At 41.2% G+C, this 23,800-nt stretch overlaps 1 protein-coding gene across 1 annotated transcript in view; it reads right to left on the reverse strand.

The window, feature by feature from the left end:
* LOC149169183 (callose synthase 3-like) overlaps window positions 1–23,800 on the reverse strand; it is a 452,496-nt gene that overhangs the window by 12,958 nt on the left and 415,738 nt on the right. The window contains exons 29-33 of the mRNA XM_089428597.1: window positions 7,044–7,153; window positions 6,782–6,934; window positions 6,570–6,638; window positions 6,179–6,371; window positions 5,969–6,077 (exon numbers count right to left, since the gene is read on the reverse strand). Coding sequence (XP_089284723.1) covers window positions 5,969–6,077; window positions 6,179–6,371; window positions 6,570–6,638; window positions 6,782–6,934; window positions 7,044–7,153 — 634 coding nt within the window. The remainder of the gene's footprint in view (window positions 1–5,968; window positions 6,078–6,178; window positions 6,372–6,569; window positions 6,639–6,781; window positions 6,935–7,043; window positions 7,154–23,800) is intronic.

Raw genomic sequence — 23,800 nt, forward strand, 5'->3', positions numbered from 1 at the left:
TCACATTTTACAAAGAGTAGTAGGTGCTTCTAGGATTTCACTATTCGATGGGTTTTCAGGTTTTAACCAAATTCTGGTTCATCATGATGACCAAGAAAAGACTGCGTTTACAACACCATGGAGTACATTCAAATATGTAAAAATGCCATTCGGACTTAAGAATGCAGGGGCAACCTTTCAACGAGCAATGGACATAGCTTTTGCAAAAGAAATTCACGATTTTCTGGTTGTATATCTAGATGACCTCACTGTGTTTTCCAAAACAGACCAGCAACATTTAGATCATTTGAGACAAGTGTTCTTAAAATGCAGAAAGTATGGTATTTCATTAAATCCTAAAAAATCTTTGTTTGGTCTAGAAGAAGGCAAACTGTTAGGCCATATCATCTCCAAAGATGGCATCAGAATTGATCCTGCTAGAATAGAAGCTATTCTGCAAATACCCCACCCCAGAAATGTCAAAGAACTTCAAGCTTTCCTAGGGAAGATTAACTTTTTGAGAAGATTCATATCTAATTTGGTTGAATTAATCAGATTGCTGAACAAAATGTTAAAAAAAGATTCAAAGGTTAAATGGACAGCACAAGCCAAGCAAGCATTTGAAGAAATCAAAATGGCTTTGACCAGAACCCCAATCCTTACAAGTCCAAGGTTCGATAGAAACTTCATAATTTTCTCATTTGCATCAGAACACACTATAGCAGCTGTTTTACTCCAAAAAGATGATCAAGGATGTGAAAAACCCATAGCCTTTTTCAGTAAAGCGCTCAGAGATGCACCTCTGAATTACAAAATCATGGAAAAATAGGCCTATGCACTTGTGAAAGATATTCAAGACTTCAGAGTCTATATACTGTACTCACATGTAATAACTTATATGCCAAATGCTGTTGTCAAAGACATCCTGACTCAGGATGGAAATGAAAGCAAACGAGGTAAATGGATAGCTAAAATATTGGAGTATGACATTGAAATAAAACCTACAAAGCTGATAAAAGGACGGGGATTGGCTAAATTCATGACTGAAACAAACTTTCAATCCCTAGATATTAATGAACTGGATAATGAACAGGAGATGGCGACTCCATAAATCAGCGAGGCCTTTTTAGAATCACCTTGGTATGCTGATATAATTCATGTATTATTAAACCTGCAGGCTCCTCCAGGGTTATCCAGAACAAGGGAAAGGTTCTTAAAGATGAAAGCTTCAAAATTCTATATTTTAGATAGTGCTCTTTTTTGGAAAAATCATGAATGTATTTTATTGAATTTTTTAATAAAAGATGAAGCTGACAAGGTTCTCAAATAATTTCATGCAGGGGACTGTAGTGGACACCTGTACTGGAAATCATTCATTTTCCCTTTTTCAATATGTTGAAGGATTCTTATCTGCCCTTCACCCATTTGAGTCCATCCCATCTGTTTCAATCCTTCATTTGTTCCTTGTTTGACTACCTTGCTCTGTGAAGCCATCCTCTGTTACAAAACCAACTCCAGAAAGCTGCTTCATTGACTCCATCATGCCCAATGGACTGAATTGTTCTATTTTACCTCACTGTTCTATCGAATCTCACCACCCAAACCCAAACAAAACCCCTGAACTTCATAACTAGCCTAAAAACCTTTAAAAAACAAAGCTAAATCATAAAGAGAGAGCCCTCTCTGGATGCAGATTGGCTAGATTTTATATCTAAAATATTGGTCTGTGGTTACCTCAGCAGCATTCCCTTTCTTACAACTTTCGGGAAAAACCTGAGTGATAACACCTAGAAGACTGATTTTTATTGTAATCTAGTGGGCAAGATTGGCCTCACTTTTATGACTGATATTTTCTAATTTATTTGGCAGACTTTAGGTCTCTTGGGCAGAGTTGTCTAGGCTGCCCCTTGAGGCAAGCCTCACTGTCCTTCAAGGCAACTTTAGCAAGCACATTTTGTGAACATTTGGCAAGTTCATTGCCCTGTATCATTAACAATTTGGTTGAAGGATTCATAGCCTTTTGTATCGAGATGTGGAAGATGTATTTTTCCCTTTCAAGGGACAATTTGTAAACCTCTCCATGAGACTTCCTATTTTCTCATCCTCATCGTATAAGGGGATCCTTACTCTAATAAAAATAACAATTTTCTATTGGGAGCTTGGGGACCAAGGATGATTTTAGGGGCGAATGTTCGCCCTTTGGCGAAATTAAGGGGTTTTAAATTTTTAGTGGGCGAATATTTTGTATCATAGTACATTTTTACAAATCACCTCAAATAGCCCACCTTATTTTAAGGGAGATGGTAAAAAAGGTAAATTTAGCCCTTGATATTGACTTACAACCTTCCATTCGCCCATTTTCAAGAATAGGTTTTATTTAAGTGAATCCATTCGCCCATTTTCAAGAATAGGTTTTATTTAAGTGAATCCTATGGGCCAAATACCATATTTATAAAAGAGGCATGGTAAATTAATAAAAATATAAATAAATGAGAGGTATGTTAAATAAATAAAACATTTTTTTATATTTACTCCATAAGTCACCTTATATACATGTAAGGGTGTAAACAAATAAAAATATAAGTAAAGTGGAGGTATGGTAAATAAATAAAACGTCTTTTTATACTTACTCAAAAGGTATGGTAAATAAATACAAATATAAATAAACTAGACGTATCATAAATAAATAAAACCTCTTTTTATATTTAGTCCATAACCCTCGTTCTATTTATGAAGGCTCAAGAAAGAGGTTTTATTTAAGTGAATCCTATGGGCCAAATACCATATTTGTAAAAGAGGTATGGTAAATTAATAAAAATATAAATAAACGAAAGGTATGGTAAACAAATAAAACATTTTTTTACATTTACTCCATAAGTCACCTTATATTTAGGGACACTCAAAAAATGGGTTATATTTAGGTTAAACCTATGGCCAAAATACTATGGGACAAATACCATGGACTAGATTGTTATTAATACCATGCAAAAAACCATTATTAACCCTAATATTAGAATTAATAAAAATAAAAATGGCACATGGTATTGACCCATGGTATTCACCAAAATAGCACATGGTATTGACCCATGGTATTCACCTGGAATGTAGCCTATTTAAATGGGGGAATTAAACCAGCATGTAGCCTATGCTAAGATTCACTAGGACTTTACAAAGTTTTATTATTTAGTGAAAGACTCGCCAAGATCTTACAAGATTTTATAATTGAGTAAAATATTCGCCATGCCTGGTGAGAGATTCGCCAAAAAATTATATATACATATTATATTATTGATAAAATCGCCTTCCATTTTTCCTATATACCATGGAGATTCGCCCATTTATTATATTTATAAATTTAGGGGAGGTTCTTAAAATTTTCCCTGTTGGGGACTTTTTCCCCTTGGCATTCCACTCTTCCCCATTTGGGGAAGGTCTTCTTGTGATTGATTGAGTGGTTTGATTTTGTCGTCACTTAAAAGTAGATTATATCAACGCTAATCACTTTCATTTTCATTCACTTTTAGTTTTCATTTCATGCTATATAGTTCATATTCTCTAAACTTCACATGCAAAATATTTGGATGACTCTTGTGAACTAGTTTAATTTGTTTTGACCATTTCTTTTTCCTAGCATTTAACCATTGTTCATAACTTGCTCTATTGCAATCTCATTTGCCTATTTGCTTGAAGCTCCTCATAAGTTGCTTTATTTTTCTTTCTCTCAAAGCATCATCTTTCTATGCAAGGCATCTTTATCACAAGCTTGGCAATTGCAATCATTTCATTTCTTTTCATTCATGCAATCACAATCTAGCTTAGTCTTTTAACTTGCTTGATTTGAGTTCCTTTGCATTTAGAGAAATTAACCTCCAGCTTAACTGATTGTATACTTTAATAGGGCCCCTTTTCACCCATTTCTTTTTCCAAGTTTGGAGACGGTAAACACTCGACTTGCTAAATCATATTGGGGAAGCCCAATGTTGGATCTACTTGCGAGTGGGTTGACCTCATGGAAACTCCATCAAAGGGGCAGCATCATCATAAAAATTTCATAAACCATGTGATATAATGGTCAAACACTTCCCAAAAATGATCAAAATGAAGGTCAGTGCTCATGCCTTGGGTCAAGGCATCCTGTGAAGCATGAAAGATGCTTTTACAAATCAAAATTTGGATCATAAAGCCCCCATCCAGCCAAGTGACATCAAAATATAATCTAAGTAATCATTAATCCAACTCGCTTGTTCTTCAAGATCCTTCAACCAGTTTTTTCCCACATCACTCTAGCATACTAAGAGACTGACACATCATCCACATAGCTCTACCACGTGATCCAAAGTACCCCAAATTGCTGCCACATGTTCTGTAGGTGCAAATCAGCCTTCAAAATAACTACAAAACAGCTCGTAAGGTGCCAAATGGGACAGTGCCTCAACAAATGCCACATGGCATGCATAGGAGGTGTCCAAGTGTACATGAATAGCCCCAAAACTTCCTCGGGAAGTGACCAATGCCTCTGACTGGCTTACTGGCTGTCCTGGTCGGTGGTTTTCGGCTGGTTGGTTGTAAGCAGCAGTTTGGGGGGGGGTGTATTAGTTTGTATGAGTGTTTATGCGGCAGTATGTCTGAGGGAGTTGTTTTTTAGGGAGTTTGTAGGAGTATGTCTGAGGGAGTTTGGCTGCATCAAATGGTATTTGGCCATTGAAAAGACCCATATTAAGGAATTTACACCCCTGATCCAGTGAAAGATCCCCATACCCAAAAGAAAGGGCAGGGAAAGGGACAGGGGTATATCCCTGAAGATGCATTGAATGACATGAACTGCATTGGGAAATGTGAAAGTGCCCAAAAACAAAAATGCAGCCAGACCATAGAGGAGGGCAACCCCATGCCAAAAACTGCTCTGTTCATCAAAAAATTTATGATCGGTGCCCCTGCTAGATGGAAGGGTAACAAATTCCATTAGCCCTAGATTGAGAAAGGAACTAGCCTTATGTCTTCTGCCAATGTTTTTAAATCCTAAATATTTTCTTATTTTATTTGTTATAGGTTAAGTTAGGGTTTCTTCACAGAAAAATCATACATTTTCAGCATCATTTTTCTTGGATGTCATTTTTCTAGGGTTAGTATTTGTTTGTAATTGATTGGAAAAGCAAAATTATCAATTTACATGCGATTTTCGGCCATAATTGAGGTCTGACATCTAGAGTTGATTGTGTTGTTATACATATTTGTACCACAGAAAATTGTTGTAGTTTATTCTTTCGTTTACTCATTAATTAGCCCGAATTTTACACTTATTTATCAGAGATTCTGGGGCTTTCTCTTATTTTTGTTATAAACTAATTGTTTGCTGCAGTTTTTAATTTAAAACCCTAGTTTAGGAAGTCAAGTATCATTTTTTGATCGTATGTGTTTGAGAACTTATTTGAGCCTCTATTGGTTGACCTAAACCTCTAGATTGAGGCATAGGAACCCCTAGAACTCACTTTCTTGGAATTGTACCTTAATCCACTTGAAACCCTGATAATTGCATAATTTTTCCCAGATGAAATCTTCTTGAAAATCCTTTTAAGGGCATTTAACTTAAGTCAAATTGAGTTATTTGATCCCTAATATCTACTACGGAAGCCTTCCTTGTGGTGGATTGTGTCTATCACTATGGAGGGGAGTAATCGCTGAGGGGACAGTGGTAGCATTCCCATTGTTTGCACTTAATTTAGGTTACTTGATCAGGCTTTGCACTAAGGTGCTAGATTTCGTTGTAATAGGTCTAAAGTAATTTTTGCTAAAAACTGGAATTACTTAGGACAGATCATTTGAAAGGATTGAGGAATAAGTACAATTGAGGACCAAGAAAAATTCCAATCAATGAATAGCTAGCACCATAAAATATCAAAATTTATGATGATTCCTCAGACTGACAAATACCTTGTTACTATTCATTAAGGATCATAATTTATAACGCATTTGCAAAGTGGTCATTTACCTGGTCAACGCCATTAACTGCTTTGACAAGGACAGAATAATAGACCTTAGATTTCTCATTCTCCCCCTCTTCTCTTTCATCAATGTAGGCCACACGTAAAGATGGGTATCTGCAAAAACCATCAGTTACTTTAACTTAGCAATGATTCAATTTAAGTATTCTTACAAAAATGGTGTCTTAAAACTCAAGAATGGAAATAGTCTGACTTACGTCACCATAAGGTTTAAAATGGCAGCTGCACGCGACTTGTCATTTCTCTTTTGTGAACCATAAAGTTGGCAGGAGACAACATATGTAAATTTCATGTCAGCAATTGCCTGCAATGTCGCCCAAAATGATCTCTGGCTCTTTTTTTCTCCTTCAATTGCCGATTCAACCGCTGACTTGTAGCCTTCCAAAATTTCTGCAGAACGAAAGAAAATTCACAAAAAATAGGTTCCAAAGAGATGTTTTTAAAAGCATGAGATGTATTTTTTCATAACAGAACTGGATAAGATGACTAAAGGATCACTTGCACTCCCAGGAACAATTAACCTGCAAATGTTGTTTAAAACCTATCAACTAACACAAGAAGATTATGTAACTTAAAAAAAAATTGTACCTTCATCTTTTGCCATATCCAGAAAGGATTGGAGTTCCAAGGCTTTTCTATAATACATCATTCCTCTGACTGCCAAAACAAGAGTACAAACAACTGTATGTACATTCAGGAAGCAGCAAACAGACTGCATCTACCATATTATTCAAGACTAAATATAATACCAACTATAATTTCAACTCGTCTAAAAAATTGGTCATCCTCATCTCCCAAACCTGTCCTGGTCAAGGTTTGCCCACGATAAGATGTCCATTGACGAAGTTCTGGCTCTGGGATTTCCAAGATCTGCTCCTCAATATCTTTCTCTTGTATTCGCAAGACCTGTTCTTCAGTTCGATAGATACGTTCTAGAAAATTTTTCCATTCATCTGTTTACCAAAGAAAAAAAACTAATGAATGCAGAGACAGCTGATCTGGATGTCAAATGATCAAAATTAAATAACTTTCCAAACTGTATGTAAAGTAGTGTATACCCACCTGGATAAATTTTCTGCAAATAGAAAACAATAGAGACCCCATCTTCATTCTTCTCCTGAACTTCTTCCTTTGAAAACAGAACATCTTCTTTATAATAAGGAGTCATGACACTGGGGGAAAATATTTGAAAAAAGGTTATTATGTCCTATTTTCAGACATAAAAGAGTCTTTACAACTGCCAAAAAATCATTTCAACAGATATATTTCTTCTTTGCCAGAGGAAAAATTCAATTTTCACAGAAAACTAGAAATGGATTATAAGGCTATGTTAGTTATGATGCATTATATCATGAAGACCTGAGCACAGCCAGCATAACTAGTCAAAATACACAATACGTGAATATCGATTATTAATCATAAAGTCTATAATCATCCATTGTTAAGAAAGAAAGGAAAGAAAGGAAGGAAGAAAGAACCAAGAATATATTAATATCAGCAAATGACCCAAAATAGGAAATTGTACACGAAAATATTACCTGCCATAGTAGAAATCAAATAGTGCCAAAGGCATCTCTTGATCATAAGAAAAAAAATAACAACAAAATTCTAAAAGAGGTAAACCCTAGGCAAGAAGTAGAGATCGATTCTATGTAAGAAAAGACATTCATTATCGACAAAAATGAAGTTAGCAATGCAGAGACAAAGAATGCCATCTAGGGAATGCTCCTTACTACTTAGCCTCTCCCCAACCTTATCATTCAATTTTGTCCCCTAGACTCTCATGCTGTGATTGGAAATGGTATCAGTTAGTTTCACTTCTGCAGCCCTGAAACTGTGGAAAGGCATCTCACTACCTATGAGAGGCTCTCTGTAGAACCAATCATTCTAAGGGGTTGCCAAAGGAGATTTGGTTGGATGTCATTGATTATGCCTGAAGCAGAAATTAGACCATGAGAAAATTGATTTTGGATGTAGACCTTACATTGAAATAGGGCATATGGAAACCCCCTACACTAACGACAAATTTGAGAAAGTTGTGAAGCCCATAGCCCATAGGATCTCTTACCAAAACGCAGTCCCAGGGTTGTGGGGAGCACCCCCGCTTCGAACCCACTCCGGAAGCGCGCTCCTCTCGAGAGCGGCTCGAGAGTGACCTCGGGAGCGTGCTCTCATGGAAAAAAATTGCGCCCTGGTTTTTCGGGAGCAACCTAGGGAGCAGTCGGGGAGCTCGCTCCAATTCGCCCAACGGGAGAGGCTTATTTAAGGTGGGAGTGACCAGGGAACGGTCGTTCCCAACCGCTCTCGCCTTAAAAAAATTGCTCCCCGTGGTCGAATAGGGTGGCTGCGTAAGGGGAAAGGAAGGGAGGGGAAGGGCCAAAAGAAATAAAAGGCCCTCCCCCCTCCCATAATTTACCACTTGCACATTGAGAGAGCAAGAGAGGGCTTTTGGAATTGGAGGTTGAGTTGAGGAGAAAGATTGAGAGGATTGCTTGGGAGCTTGAGGAGCTTGCAAGGGAGATTGGAGCTTCGGATTGAAGGCCAAACAGGTAGGATCTTGATTCTAATCTGGCATTTGTGTTTTTTATATGTTCATTGTTAGATGAAAATGTTCTCTTCTCTCTTTCCCATTCTCGTTCCTCCATTTTATTGCAGGCTCAAAACCTCAAACATCATGGCTATATGACTTGGCATTCTCTTGCTGTTGGTTCCTTTTTTTGTTATTATGGTGTTGCAGAGGAAAAGGGTTGATCATGATGAAGAGGATGGAGAAGTGAGTATTGGTGGATTTGAAAACCCTGGAGAGGAGTACCTTGGTGAGGAGGAAGAGGAGAGTGGAGATGATGAGGGCACAAAAACTAAAGCAAACCAAACCCCATTGGAAATATGTTTCTAGGCCGAAGCGGGGAAAGGGGGTGAAACCACTAAATTTACATGCCTCTATTGCAAAAACATTTACACAGGTTCATACACCCGTGCCAAAAAGCACCTCTATGGGACAATGCCATGGGATGGTGGTAAACAAGTAGGAATCAAAACTTGCGTAAGTGTGACAACACAACAAAGAGCCAAATTCATAAGAGAAGAGGAGGAAGCCCAATATAAATCTAAAAGCTCAAAGGGTGACTTTGAACATGATAGCTCACAATCACATAGACAAAGAACTCCATCGGCATCCTCCCATGGTAATGGATATGGAGGCATAGGAACAAACATCCCTTTAAGGCGTAGAACCATATTAGATTTCCTTGATGAAGGGTGTAGGAATGATGTGCATTCAAAAAAAATCTGGTTTCTCTATGCACGTGGAATACCATTCAATGTTCTTCGCTCACCTTATTGGCATGAAATGGTTTCTGCCATTAATGATGCCCCCAAAGGATACAAAAGCCCTGGGTATGACAAGGCTAGAACTGTGGGACTTGATCATGAAAAAGAAAAAATAGCACATGCTTTGGGTAAAATGACAAGTTGTTGGAATGAGCATGGGGTATCCATTGTATCTGATGGATGGACAAATGTAAAAGGAAAGCCATTGAAAAGTGTTCTTGATGTGTCCACTAGTGGTGTAGTCTTCCTTTCAACATAAAAAAAGTTCAAGATTGCCATCAACATTGCAGAACCATTACTTCAAACAATTGAACATATTGGCCCATACAATGTAATGAAAGTCACCACTGATAATGCTTCTAATTGTAAGGCAATGGGAGCAATTATTAAGGATAGATACCCCAACATATTTTGGTCTGGGTGTTTGGTTTACAAAATGAACCTTTTGATGCATGATATTATTAAGAAACAAAACCCTCAATACACATGGATTGGTGATTTGTACAAGAGGGGCAATAAAATGATAAAATTTATTAAAAATTATAGCAATACCCATGGGCTTTTCCGCAATCACTCAAGTTTGTAGTTGTTGAAGACTCAAAGACTAAATTTGCTAGTAATTACCTCACCTTTAGGTGCCCTTTGAAGGTAAGAGAGTCATTGGTTAGAATGGTATCAAGTAAATAGTGGCAGGTATTAAAGGACAGGGCTCCAACTACAATTGACAAGCAAGGTTTTGAATAGGTGGAGGACATTGCTCTTAATGGTATGTTTTGGGCACATGTGAGGGAAGTTTTGCAATTCACCGAGCCCATATATAACATGATTTGTTTTGCAGATATAGATGCACCAATGATTGGGGAGGTGTATGAGCAGATAGATAACATGTTGGGGCTAATAAAAGATATTGTTCAGCACAAAGATCCCAACTTGTATGATATTATTCACAATTTTGTGTGTGCATGGTGGAATAAACTTAATGTTCCACTACATGCCTTGTCAAATATCCTTATGCCAAAATACTATTCTCCAACTTGGTTGGGAAAACCTACACCTCGGGGTGGAGTTAGGGCCAAACCCCATACAAGTCCAAAGGTACTAGAGGGATATGTGAAAGCATTAGACAAGCTAGTCCCTGACAAGAAGTTGCTAATCTATGTCTTGAATTAGGCAGATACTTCACTAGCACTAGCTCAGATTTGATGTTATCACATGGTTGTAAATTGGCAAAAAAAGTGCTCTCACAGGTTGTAAATACTTCTTCTGCAGAGAGGTGTTGGAGCACCTACAACTTCATCCATAATGTGAGAAGAAACTGACTCATTGAAAATCGGGTAAAAAGCTTGGTTTATTTGCACTACAACTTGTGGTTGTTGAGTCATTATTGTAATCGGGCTAGTGAGGATACATCATTTACAACTTGGGAATTGCAAATAAAACTTTTGAAAGATGATGATGGAACAACACCAACCATGCCACCCCCACCATCCAGTAGCAATGCTCGAGTTCCAACATCTTTGCCTTTGTTTCCACCACCTCCATCTTCATCCTCACGTATGTGGCTTCTGGTTCCGGTCGTCAGACTATGCGGGAGGAGACTCCCAGTAGACCACCAAGACCCTATCAAAAATTTGATATTTCTCGTGGCGGCAAGAGGAAGCTATAGATAATAGATTTACTTGTCTTTTCTAGTTTCTAGTAGTTTAATAATTGTTGACTCTTTCATATTTGTTATGATATTTTTTGTAGACAATATATGACAATTTAATTTTGAAGTTTGAAGTTAGCAATTATAACTCATTGGTAATAAATTATGAATATGATGCTTCGTGAAAGTTGAAACATTTCATTTAATGTTAGATATTCTTTGTTATAGTTTGAACTTTGATTACTTGGTAATGGTAATGGTTACAAGTACAACTTTAGTGATCAATGATGATAAATGTTATATATTGAATTTTGAAAGCTTGAAACTTTAAGATTGATGAATCATGAGACTCGATATGTTGTATGTTACTAACTTGTGAATGTGGTTGATGAAGATTATAACTTCTAGATTGTAATGTCCCTTCCTAAATTATTTTGGAACAAGATTAGTTTCTACATTTTGGGGCCGATTTTGGAGGTGATGAGGCCCATTCGATTTCATTACGAGGCTAGACTTAGTAGAAGTTATTTAGATGTGGTTAATTTGTATGTGGGGGTTACCTACACTAGGAGAATACACATTCCCTAGTTCAATTTGCATGGAGGGGAAATCGATGGTTAAGTGAGGGACCCATGATGGAAGGAAAACGCTCCATGAAATCTATATAAGACAACTCTCATCATTTCAGCATTTTATATTTGACATATTGAACTCAATCTTAGTTGCTCGAGCTGCTTAGTCGGGTTACTGTGTTGCTTAGCACACGAGTTTCTCTGAGCAGAGATCTCAACCCTTGCTTTAGTGGACTTCGAGTGCCAGCCCTAGAAGGGAGTTTTTCTTCATCTCAGTTCGTAGCAGCAGCAGGGAGACGAGTTACAACAGCTGTAAGTCGAGTACCAACAGCAGGGGGAGTAACAACAACGCAGGGATTGCGCAATCATAGCATGAGGCACTCCGAGAAGTTGGGGAGACAGGAGCATCCTTCATCATTTTCAGGAGTATAGAGGGCAACTACAAACAAGAGGGCCATCCTACACACAGCTCTCATTTCATCACATGCAAGACTGCGTCATCTCCTCCATGACTGCACAATCACTAGAGTGAGACTCTTTGGGGCAGCACCATCCAGAAGAGTTTGGAGCTGGGAGGATGGGAGATCATTTGGAAGGCCATTTGAGGATTGTTGGAGTTGGGAGAGCAAAGATTGACATGATCGGTCAGAGCAATAGAATTCGAAATTGGAGGAGGGCCAAGCTGTGAAGGGTCAATTTTTGAAGGTTGGAACCAAGGGAAACCCTTTTTGGGTTTTGGGCAAGGATCACATTGCTAATTTTATAGAATTTTCTGGGCAGATCTAAGGGGTCAAACAAGGGTACCAACTCAGCCAGCAGCTAGAGGAGCTAAGGGGAATTTGGGCCAAAATCCCGAGGTCAACATTTTGTCAATTCCTTCATGGGTTATTTTGGGTATTTGGTGAAGAGGCCGAGGTTAATTTCCTATAATTTTCTGAGCACCAGAGGTGGGGTTTCCAACAACATCTTTGCAGCAGACATCAAATTTTCACAACAACAGCACAAGGCATCATTGCAACATTTATTTGTGCCATCTGGGCTTGACATATTACCACCTAGGCTTGATCACGCTTGCCATTGAGGCTAGCCCAGGTGCACCACTTCCACATTATTGTACTTTTCTCCCAGATTATAATAAAGTGGCTCAGTTGTTGGTTATTCCTAGACTTTTTATGGGTGTGCATTGAATATTTCAATTTTATGATGTTTTTATTGTTTGTTTTGCATAGCACTATTTTTCCTAGTTTGGAACATTATAATTGTATCAGTGATCTTGGCCCAACTGTGGGAAACTAGCCAAAAGATCATTGAAGCTTTGGGTATGAGTGCACAGTGAGGTGAAACCGAAGACAAACCCATGGCTCAAGGGAAATCTAGTATGCAGAAATTTTGGGGTAGAATTCATTGGGACGATGAGCAGTTGGCCCAGTTGAGGAGGGTGATAGACCAAACCCATCCTCACCCTTACAATAGAGACGTTAGAGGTGAGCAGGCCGTGGGGGTGCAACCACCTCCATAATGTGGGGAAAGTCGACCAGATCAGGGTACCAGATCTCTTGAAAAGGATCAGGCAGGATAGAGACAGCTAGAGGGTGAGACCAGGGGGCACTTTTTCTAGTGGGGAACTGGCTTTAGATATCAGGAGCCTGAGGAGGAGGTTGAGCATGATGTTGAGAGCCCACAGGATGGTGAGGAACACATCGATATACCCAGTGTGGCACAGGAGTCACCTTTATTAGAGACCTCTTTGATAGCCCTAGTTGACATCTTGGTGGAGAAGATAGAGCCTACACACATAGAGCCATCTGTTGAGGAGGAGCCACCCATGGACGAGATGCCAACAATTGCTGAGGTATCTGGAGTTGTGATTGAGTTTACAGGCGATAGATGCCCACGACAATTCCACCAGTTTCAGGCTGACCTTATAGCATTAAAAAGGAAGGTCGCATTAGTGCGTGAGGCTATTCTGCAGCAAAACGAGGAGTTGGAGGGCATGAGAGCAGTTTGTGCCGAGTCCACAACCAAATTGACTCACATTGGGGAGCGGTTGGATTCCCTACTGGTGCAACTAGAGTGCATGTTGGAGCGTGAGAGCAGCCCTCTTCGAGCATACATAGATGGGGCTGACATCATACTAGGTTACCTTGGCCCATTGGACAAAGAGAGACAGAGATACCTAGTCAGATTTTATGTATTGACCAGGATAGCGAGATGAGACAACCTGAGTTGCACAAGGTGCAGCATCCGCATGCTGGGGTTGTTCTATGTGCAGGAGTTCGTGCATTTGATACCTCTCTTGGGGTTGGGTGGCGAGAGATTCTGAGTTGGTACCTGGTGGAGTGGGCAATGGAGATGGTAGTGGACCCAGGTAGAGCTCAACAGGAGTTTCCAGGCACCGGGGATGCTAGAAGCCCCAACTGGCATTGGAATCCGGGAGGGACCACCTATTATTTCCTAGGTATATCAGTTGACTATGACCTAGAGGGTATAGTTGACCTAGCAGTCGAGCGTGCACCTCTGCTAGGAGAGTTTCGGTCAACACCAGTGGCCAACCAGTTTATGGACATGCTTCTTGGGTTGACTTGTTACGATGTTTGTACACAGGATCATGGCGTGATCAACAAGCTCTGGCAGAAGTTTGTCGGAGGAGGTGGCATTGGCAGGCCACCAGATGGCACCTTGTATGGAGTTGGGGATTCTTCCCTTTTGTTTGGGGCATAGAGGACACAACGGAGTAGCACAGGGGTAGCATCATTGCTGACACATAAGGAGATTCACTTCTTGAACCTTTAGGGAGGATTTGGAATGAAGATCCATTTACCGGAGGGTATGATGATGCGACGATGCAAGTCATGATACCGGTCGGGTGTGGGTCAATGCATAGGGACACAGCTTTAGGCCATCTCATTCGGGGATGGGTAGGAGCATCTAGTGTAGAGGATTGGTCTGCAAATGGGCATGAAGACGCATGGGGGAGTGCCTCACATCGCATTGAGTACATGTGGGGAGTGACTGGTGTAGTGACACAGACGGGACACAGGATGGTACAGAATGACATAGTCATAGCCAGGGATATCCAATGGTGTACAGGGACAGGTTGGAGCATACAGTGGCATGTCGAGGAATGCGGTGTTGCTTGGTGGTGTTCAGTGACGCATGGTACGGTGCAGCAAGCTCTTGGAGTGTTGCTCCAAGGATTCATATGTAGAGGCATTAGGTGTATCGTTGAATGCAGCTCACCTAAGATCGATGAGGACAATGTTGAGCATCTGGGGACACCGTACTTCATAGAGACAGGGCTTCGAGGGAGTTATCAGCAGATCTGAGGCAGAGAGAGTGTCATAATTAGGATCACTCTTGGGCATTCCGACAGAATTTTGATCATACCGTTTGGCACATACCCGCCCATCATCCTCCAGTGTTGCTTACAGTCATACTCTCAAATTCTTCCACTGCGATCATTTTTTCATTGTAATTGGGGGAACACCGTGAGCATGTAATTTTGTGTACGATGGGAGGAACCAGCCGTGATAGAGACGACAAATTTTTCTGAGACTTGCCGACTGGGAATCAAGAGTGCTTGGTTGTTTCCCCTTGACACTTTCCATTCAGGTAGCAAGGTATGGGAGGCTCACCCTAGACAGTTGGATGAGACACTGCATGCCATGAGCTGGGAGGAGACTCTTTAGTTGAAACCCTTGGTAGGTGCACGAGCTGTCGTATATAGGCTTAGGGATGGCATGGTTGATAGCCGAGGTAGCATATATTCCACCCCTGAGCTCACACTTGAGGAACGGAGGATGGTATACTTCGTCTACAAGAGGGTACCCAGACTCCGAGCAGTATCGAGGTGTATCATTAGGAGTTGGGACCATGGATTTCACTGCGTGGTTTGGCAGGAGCAAGGTAGGTTCACATGAATGAGACCTACTCCTTATACTTTGGGTCCACCCAGGGAATACATATAGGGATCAGAGATGAGGGCCAAATGAGCTCTTGCTGGTAACGACATTACGCATCGACATCCTGTGAGGAGTGGGAGTTATGAGCTCCTCGTATGTTTGGGGAATCTGGGGATCTAGTTGGCGGGTAGATCACTCCACTTTATGATGAGCAAGGTCATGGCAGAGGATGATCCAATCCACTTTGGGTTTGACACATGGGGGATCACTAAAACCTCCACTGCATGGCGAGGCAAACTTGTCCTGTTATGGCTCAGAGTTGAGATTGGTAGTGGAGGGGTAGATATTGGCATCATGTAGATGCTCAGGTACGATGAGCTTGACTCTCACAGATTTTTCGCCACTAGCCCTCAGGAGGGGAGGTCTGCGCGCGATCGGGAGTATGTCATAGTCAGAGTAGCGCAACGTCAACATAGTAGCGCCACTCTGGGACTAGTAGAGAATTGGGGCATCACAGCTCTTCACAGCTCAATAACCTTTAGGGATGTGCTGGATACTACAAGGGGAGATCATATAGATCTTCCATTGGACTTTAGTGAGTCACTAATGGAGCAGGGGACTTGTGGTAATTACACCGAGCAGGATAATGAGTGGAGCAACGGGAGCTTCATGTTGGGCAGGATGGCCTGGGATCCTGCTATTGAAGGATTCTTTCATATCAGGACAGTGCAAAGGTTAGGCTCGATCCAGTGGCACATCTGGGACCATGGCACATTTTGCAGTGACAGTGAAGAGCAGCAGTTAGAGAGGATGCTTGCTCAAGGATTGCTTGAGGACAAGCGATTTTTGGTGCATTGGAGGAGCTTGGTGGATGAGGATGCTACTTGGGAGGGCAAGCACATACTTGAGCATCCAGCACTAAAGTTGCTTGGGGACAAGCAACATTTGGGAGGGGGAGGACTATAATGTCCTTCCTAAATTATTTTGGAATAGGATTAATTTCTACATTTTGGGGTTGATTTTGGAGGTGATGGGGCCCATTCGATTTCATTAAGAGGCTAGACTTAGTAGAAGTTATTTCGATGTGGTTAATTTGTATGTGGGAGCCACCCACACTAGGAGAATACACATTCCCTAGTTCGATTTGCATGGAGGGGAAATCGATGGTTAAGTGAGGGACCCATGATGGAGGGAAAATGGAGGGAAAAGTGCTCCATGAAATCTATATAAGGAAGGCAACTCTCCTCATTTCATAATCTTATCTTTTGACATATTGAACTCAATCTTAGTTGCTCAAGCTGCTTAGTCGGGTTACTGTGTTGTTTAGCACACGAGAGTAGCATTTTGGCATAAGGATATACACCAAGGCATGTAGTGGAGCATTAAGTTTATTCCATCGTTTACACACACAATTGTGAATCATTGTATACAAGTTGGGATCATCCTCCTGAACAATATCTTTTATTTTCCCCAACATGGTATCCATCTGCTCATACACCTGCCCAATCATTGGTTTATCTGTATCTACAAAACAAATCATGCTATAAATGGGCTTGCTAAATTATAATACTCGCCTCACACGTGCCCAAAACAGACTATCAAGAGTGGTCTCCTCCACCTGTTCAAAACCTTGCTTGTTAGCTACATTTGTAGCCCTGTCCTTTAATACCTGCCAGTGCGGACTTGATACCATGCTAGCCAATGACTCTTTTACCTTCAAAAGGTGCCCAAAGGTGAGGTAATAGCTAGCAAATCTAGTCTTCACAATCTTCAACAACTCCAATCTTGAGTGACTGCGGAAAAGCCCATGGGTATTGCTATGATTTGTAATAAATTTTATCATTTTTTTGCCTCTTGTACAAATCACCAATCCATTTGTATTGTTGGTTTTTGTTCTTAATAATATCATGCATCAAAAGGTTCATTGTGTGAACCAAACACCCAGACCAAAATATTTTGGTGTATTTATCCTCAATAATTTCTCTCATTGCCTTACAATACGTTCAATTGTTTCAACTAATGGTTCTACAATGTTGATGTCGGTCTTGAACTTCTTTGAGTAATCATATGTTGAAAGGAAGATGGCACCACTAACGAACACAACAAGAACGCTTATCAATGACTTGCCTTTTACATTTGTCCATCCATGAGATACAATGGACACCCCATTCTCAGTCCAAGAATTTCTCATTTTACTCAAAGAATGTGGTATTTTTCTTTTTCATGATTAAGTCCAATAGTTCTAGCCTTGTCATACCCAAGGCTCTTGTATCCTTTGGGGGCATCATTTATGGCAGAAACCATTTCATGCCAGTAAGGTGTGCAGAACATTGAAGTGTATCCCACATGCATAGAGAAACCGGTAAATTTTTGAATCCACATCATTCCTACACCCTTCGTCAAGGAAATCTGATATGGTTCTACACCTTAAAGAGATGTTTGTTCCTGTGCCTCCATATCCACTGCCATGGGAGGATGTTGAAGGAGTTCTTTGTGCATGTGATTGTGAGCTATGTTCAAAGAAACCCTTTGATTTTTTAGATTTGTATTGGGCTTCCTCCTCTTCCCTTATGTATTTGGCTCTATCTGTTGCTGACACACTTACACAAGCTTTGATTCCTATTGGTTTATCTCCATCCCATGGCCTTTTCCCACAGAGGTGCCTTCTGGCACGAGTGTATGAACCTGTGTAAGTTTTGTTGCAATGGTTGCATGTAAATTTAGTGGTTCCACCCCCTTTCCCTGCTTTAGGCCTAGAAACATATTTCCACAATGGGGTTTGGTCTTGTTTAGTTTTGGGGGCCTCATCGTGTCCACTCTCTTCCTCCTCACCAAGGTACTCCTCCCCAAACTTTTCATCAATCCATTATAACCCACTTCTTCATCCTCTTCTTTATCATGATCAACCCTCCTTCTTCTACTCTCCAACACTGTAATAACCAAAAAAGGAACCAACAAGAAGACAATGCCAAGCCATGTAGCCATGATGTTTGAAGTTTTGAGTCTGCGAAAAAATGGAGGAATGGGAATGGGAATGGAAAATAGAGTTTCTTCTCTTTTTTTTAGCAATGACCATAAAAAAACAAAAATTCTAGATTAGAGTGTAGATCCTACCTCTTTGGCCTTCAATCCCAAGCTCCAATCTCCCTTGCAAGCTCTCCAAGCTCCTCTCTCTTGTTCTCTCCAAGCTCCAAACTCTCTCTTGCTCTCTCCAACTTAGAAAAATGGGTGAATAATGGGAGGGGAGAGGGTCCTTTTAACCTTTTCCCGCTCCCCTCCCCTCCCCTCCCCTCCTTTCTTCTCCCTCTTCATTCTTCAGTCGTCGCCTCCCTCTCTCGGCCGCATGGCCTTTTTCGGTGCCGACGGGAGCGCTTTTTTGAGAGGGGGGCGGTCAGGAGCAATCGTTCTTCAAACGCTCCCCCTCTTCAAAATTGCTCTCGGAGCGAAGAGGAGCAGTCAAAGAGAAATCACTCCCCTAATTGCTCCCTCAAAACTAGGGAGCGATTTTTTTTTAAAGGGAGCGTGCTCCCGAAATCGCTCCCCCTTCGAGAACCATTTCGAGAGCGCGCTCCTGAGTAGCTCCCTACTAGCTCCTGAGTGGAGCACGAATTAGGAGCGGATTCGTGTGGGGCGGGGGGGGGGGTGCTCCCCCCACAACACTGAGATGGGAGATCATTTGGAGGGCCATTTAAGGAGGATTGTTGGAGTTGGGAGAGTAGAGATTGATAGAATCAGTCACAACAACAGAATTCGAAATTGGAGGAGGGTATCAACTTTTGAAAGTTGGAACCAAGGGAAACCCTTTCTGGGTTTTGGGCAAGGATCACACTCCTAAACAAGGGTCCCAACTCAGTCAACAGCGAGAAAAGCTAAGGGGAATTTGGGCCAAAATTCTGAGGTCAACATTTGGCCAATTCCTTCATGGGTTATTCTGGGTAGTTGGTGGAGAGGTTGGGGTTAATTTCCCGTAATTTTCTAAGCACCGGAGGTGGGGTAATTTTCTTTAGGCCAGCTCTCCTCTGAAAAATGAAGGGAATCCCTACGTAATATTCTTTTGATGAAATGGGTGAAAAAGTAGACTAGTGCTAATACGGCTAGGGAAAATGGAGTCAAGGTACAAATCAAAAGCATTCAAAGATATGAATAATGTAGGCACAGCTATGCTGTTAGTAACATACTATAGTCAACCATATGGACTGTCTTAGTGTGCAAAAATTAATTAGAGGGCTCTTTCGGAGAACAGTAAAAGAAAAACAGCAAGGACATGTTTACCAGGCACAGAGAAAGAAGCAGCAGCATCTCAATGAAATGACAACAGCTTATCCTTTATTGATCAATAACAAATCAGCAAATGATGAGAAGGGGTTCACCTACATCTTGGTCTTCCTTTAGGAGCACAACAACCCTTCATATAAATCCTTACAACAGATTTTGCAAGTACAATTCCAGCAAGAGAAATGATGATCCTCACATAAGAGAAATGCCCTTGTACTTGATTTCACTATATCCTCAACTATGCCTAGAATTCATTCCTCTATATTTCACACCTAGAAAATGAGAGAGCTCCTCCTTTTATAGAGTTGAGTTCAACCACTTTTACGATAAAATAATGTTAAGTGACTTCTAGATCCATAATTTCCTCCTAGGAGAATCATACAATACATAAGATAGTCAAAAGGTCTCCTCATAGGAGGGTGTTCTTCCTCTTGGGGTCTTCAATGGCATTGTAGAATGTGGTAAATAATTCTTTGCTGCCACATGTCCTCTCAAAAAGGTGCTCTCCTTTAAGTCTTGATTGTTGACCTTATCAATGGGGTGTCCATGACAAATGCCCTCTCCTCAAATCACTCCTCAAGGATACGCAAAAATAGTAACAAATACCTCAATATGGGTGGGGCACTTCACAAGGTAATTATTCTTCGCCAAGATCATGCATGGTTTCCATGTGCCACCTCCCTTACAAGGGTTCTTTCCAAGAAAGCCCTTCGACCACTTCAAATTGCTTTGAAAACTCTTTAAAAGTGGGTGCACCCTTGATAATTGTGCAAGATGTTATTTTTTGGTAGCATCGGGAGTGCTCTAGCATTGAAAATTAGTGGAGAGGCTAAGGCACATGAGTTCTAAAGAACCGAAAAACCGTTTGGTGAAATTCCACCCGGATTGTATTTTATTAAAATAATTAATATTTTTAATGGAGTTCCTAAGTCTAAGCTTAGGGAAATTAAAATATTAATAGGTATTAATCAAAATATGGGTGAGATCTAGAAGGCAGATCAAGTCATGTTTTAATCGTAGTCGTTGATTAGAGACTTAGTCTCGGTCCTTGAAGACTCAACAGGAAAAGTATAAAGTGGAGGCTTAGGGTTCATTTGGAAACATATACAGAGGGAGAGAATTGATCTAGAGTTCAATTTCTGGGGCTAGGAAGCTGAGAAATTCGAACAAGTGATCATTTAGCAGCAGAGGGGTAGTGAGAATCCGGAAGGACGACTTTCCGGAGAATACTAACAAAGAGGCGGAGAGAGTTTTTAGAGAGGCGGCGCAAAAGCCAAGAGAGCTGACACAGAAAAGTTGCCTGTCAGAATCTAGATTTGTCGGAACAGTGGAAATGGCTAGGAACTGCCAGCAACTGCCGGAACAGTCGGGAGAGTTGACGCAAAGGCAACGCAGTAGTCGGGAGAGATGACATAGAAACGATGCATGTCACGCAAAATCCAGAATTGCCGGAATAGATGAAACTGCAGGGAACTGTCAAGAAATGTCGGAACTGTCGGGAGAGCTGACGCAGGGCTGACACAAAGCCAGCGCAGAAATAGCCGGGGTTAGCCAATCTTGTGCCAAATCAATTGGAATTCTACCTGGTGAAGTGAGGTAAAACTCACTCAGATTTTCCGCCAGTATTTTCTCTGTAAAGGATTGCTAGATGAGCAACGCAGAATCCAAAACTGCCAGAACAGCCAAAACTGCAGGGAACTGCCAAAACTGTCGAAACTATCGGGAGAGTTGATGCAGAGGGCAAAGAAGGTGATGCAGGGCTGATGCAAAGCCAACGGAGAAATAGCCCGGGTTAGCCAGTCTTGTGTCCGATCAACTAGAATTCTACCTGGTGAAGTGAGGTAAAACTCACTCAGATTTTCCGCCAGTATTTTCTCTGTAAAGGATTGCTAGATGAGCATCCTAGATTTGTATTCAAATATTTCTCCTGCATAATAATAAACCCTCAGAACTGTTGCACCGGGTTTCTCGCATTGGGTTTTTCTGGGGACTATTGTGTCCAAAAATAACTGTATCCTATGTATCTTGTTCTTTGCTCTGTTTTCTGTTTCATGAGATCAAATATTTAATTATTGTAGATTGCAGAAGTAATTTTCTTCAGTATTCAGAAGAATAACTTGATGAATGTAATTTAAAAATCAAGTAGGTGAAGTAGATTCAGATTTGCTACAGTAGGGGTTCCTTCAGAGTGTAGGAATTTTCATTGATTTTGAAACAGGAAGAGAAGATCCAGTTCTGACCAGTGAGAATGAAAGCTGCACTTGGCAGCAATTCAAATCCCCTTGAAGGGATTGCGCAGTCATTGCCAGAAGCATATCCGAGGAAATCTCTCTCTGAGTGAGATGTCAGAGGTACGATTTCCAGTTCGTGAGTTTGCATAGGCAGAGGGAGTGATGGAGAGCCTCAGCGCAGTGCTTGAAGGGCACAGTTTCTGTCGAGGCAGAAATCCATTGGAAAAGAACGAAGACACGTAAGGGTAATTTTCTCCTCAGAGAAATTTCTACCAGAAAGTCTGAATTTCTCACTTGTTGAGCAGCTGACCAGTGACTAGAGGAGTTAGTTCGACAGTTGGCGAGATGGCATCGCATGGGCTCAGAGATCAAGACAGGTTGGAAGGTGCTTCCAACTATGATATATGGAAGACTAGAATCTTAGTTGTTCTAGAGGAATATGATCTCGAGGCCTACGTCAAAAGTGTTGTAGTTGTTCCTGTTGACAACAATCAAAAGAAGAAGTCCAAAGCCGAGCAGGGGAAGGCGAAGAGGCTCATTCTCGATGGAGTTCGAGATCATGTGGTCTCACACTTGCAGGGCAAGGATACAGCCCGAGAGATGTGGGAATCCTTGTCTTCTCTGTATGAAGGCTCTTCCGAACAACGGAAGATATATTTGGAGTAGAAGTTGCAGCAGACTTTGATGCATAAAGAAGGGGTGAACCTATACCTTCAGCGTCCTCAGGCACTAGAGACCAAGTTGCTACAGTGGGGTCCACTCCTCAGCCAACCGCGATGGTGACGATAGCACTGAATGGAGTCTCGAATGAATGGCAAGTTTTCGTCCAAAGCATATTGGGAAGAGAAAAACTACCTTCATGAGAGGAGATGTGGGCGGCTCTTCAACAGGAGTTAAGGAGGGACGTAGTAAAGATCAACTTCAGTTGCAGTAGTGGGAGTGGCACAAAGACGAAGGAGGAGGAGGAGAACGTAGCTCTGGCATCGAAGGGATAGCAGAAGCCGAAGTGAAAGGACATTTCGAAGGTGAAATGTTTCAGTTATGATGAGATGGGCCATTATGCATCCCAATGTCCTTTGAAGAAAAAGGACAAGGACAAGAAACATGATCCTAAGGTTGCTTCAGCAAAGATTGATGAGGATGAGTATTCCATGAGTGCCCATGCATCTCCAGGAGGGAGATGGGGCAATATTGAGCTGTAGTCGAGAGGACTACATGTGGGTAGGATCCTTGAGGAGTCCACCTCTTGGATCAATTCCTTGCTACGAGAGCCCAAGATTCAGCAGTAGCGAGATGGACTTAGTGTCAAATGATGTAGTGGAATGTTTGGAGGACAGATGTAGTAGCTAGGGACCAAAGACTAATCAGCGCAGAGCAAGGTTGGCAGCAATGCAGTTGGCACAGTGCAGGTGTCAGCAACAACGCAAAAGATTCAGAGGGTCAACAGCAGTCAGATTCCAACATTCATTGTATTATGTTGAATGTAGTTAAGTTCAGCTAGCTTTGGGTGTTTTCCAGTTGCTTCTCTCAACAACTGAGTTGCAGTATGAATGCAATGTTAGCAGTGGCACTGCTAGCAACATATCAAATGCAGCGTTTGAGAGGGAGCTGTAGTACAGATGCAACAGTGGCAGTAGCAGTGTCGTGGGCAACAGTACAGTAGCAGCTGCAACACATTGTTGGTGGCAACAACAGTGCAGAAAGGAGGTGCTTCAGAAACAGAACAACATGTAGATGGACATTGTTGTTAAAATACTTTCCTCACTAAGAGTGAGTGTTAGTTTTTGGTAGCATCAGAAGTGCTCTAGCCTTGAAAATTGGTGGAGAGGCGCACATGAGTTCTAAAGAACCGAGAAACCGT

The sequence above is a fragment of the Pinus tabuliformis genome, chromosome 4_2 (genome assembly GCF_031772625.1).
Source record: "Pinus tabuliformis cultivar Carrire ecotype Pingquan chromosome 4_2, CPIR1, whole genome shotgun sequence".
Classification (NCBI taxonomy): Eukaryota; Viridiplantae; Streptophyta; class Pinopsida; order Pinales; family Pinaceae; genus Pinus; species Pinus tabuliformis.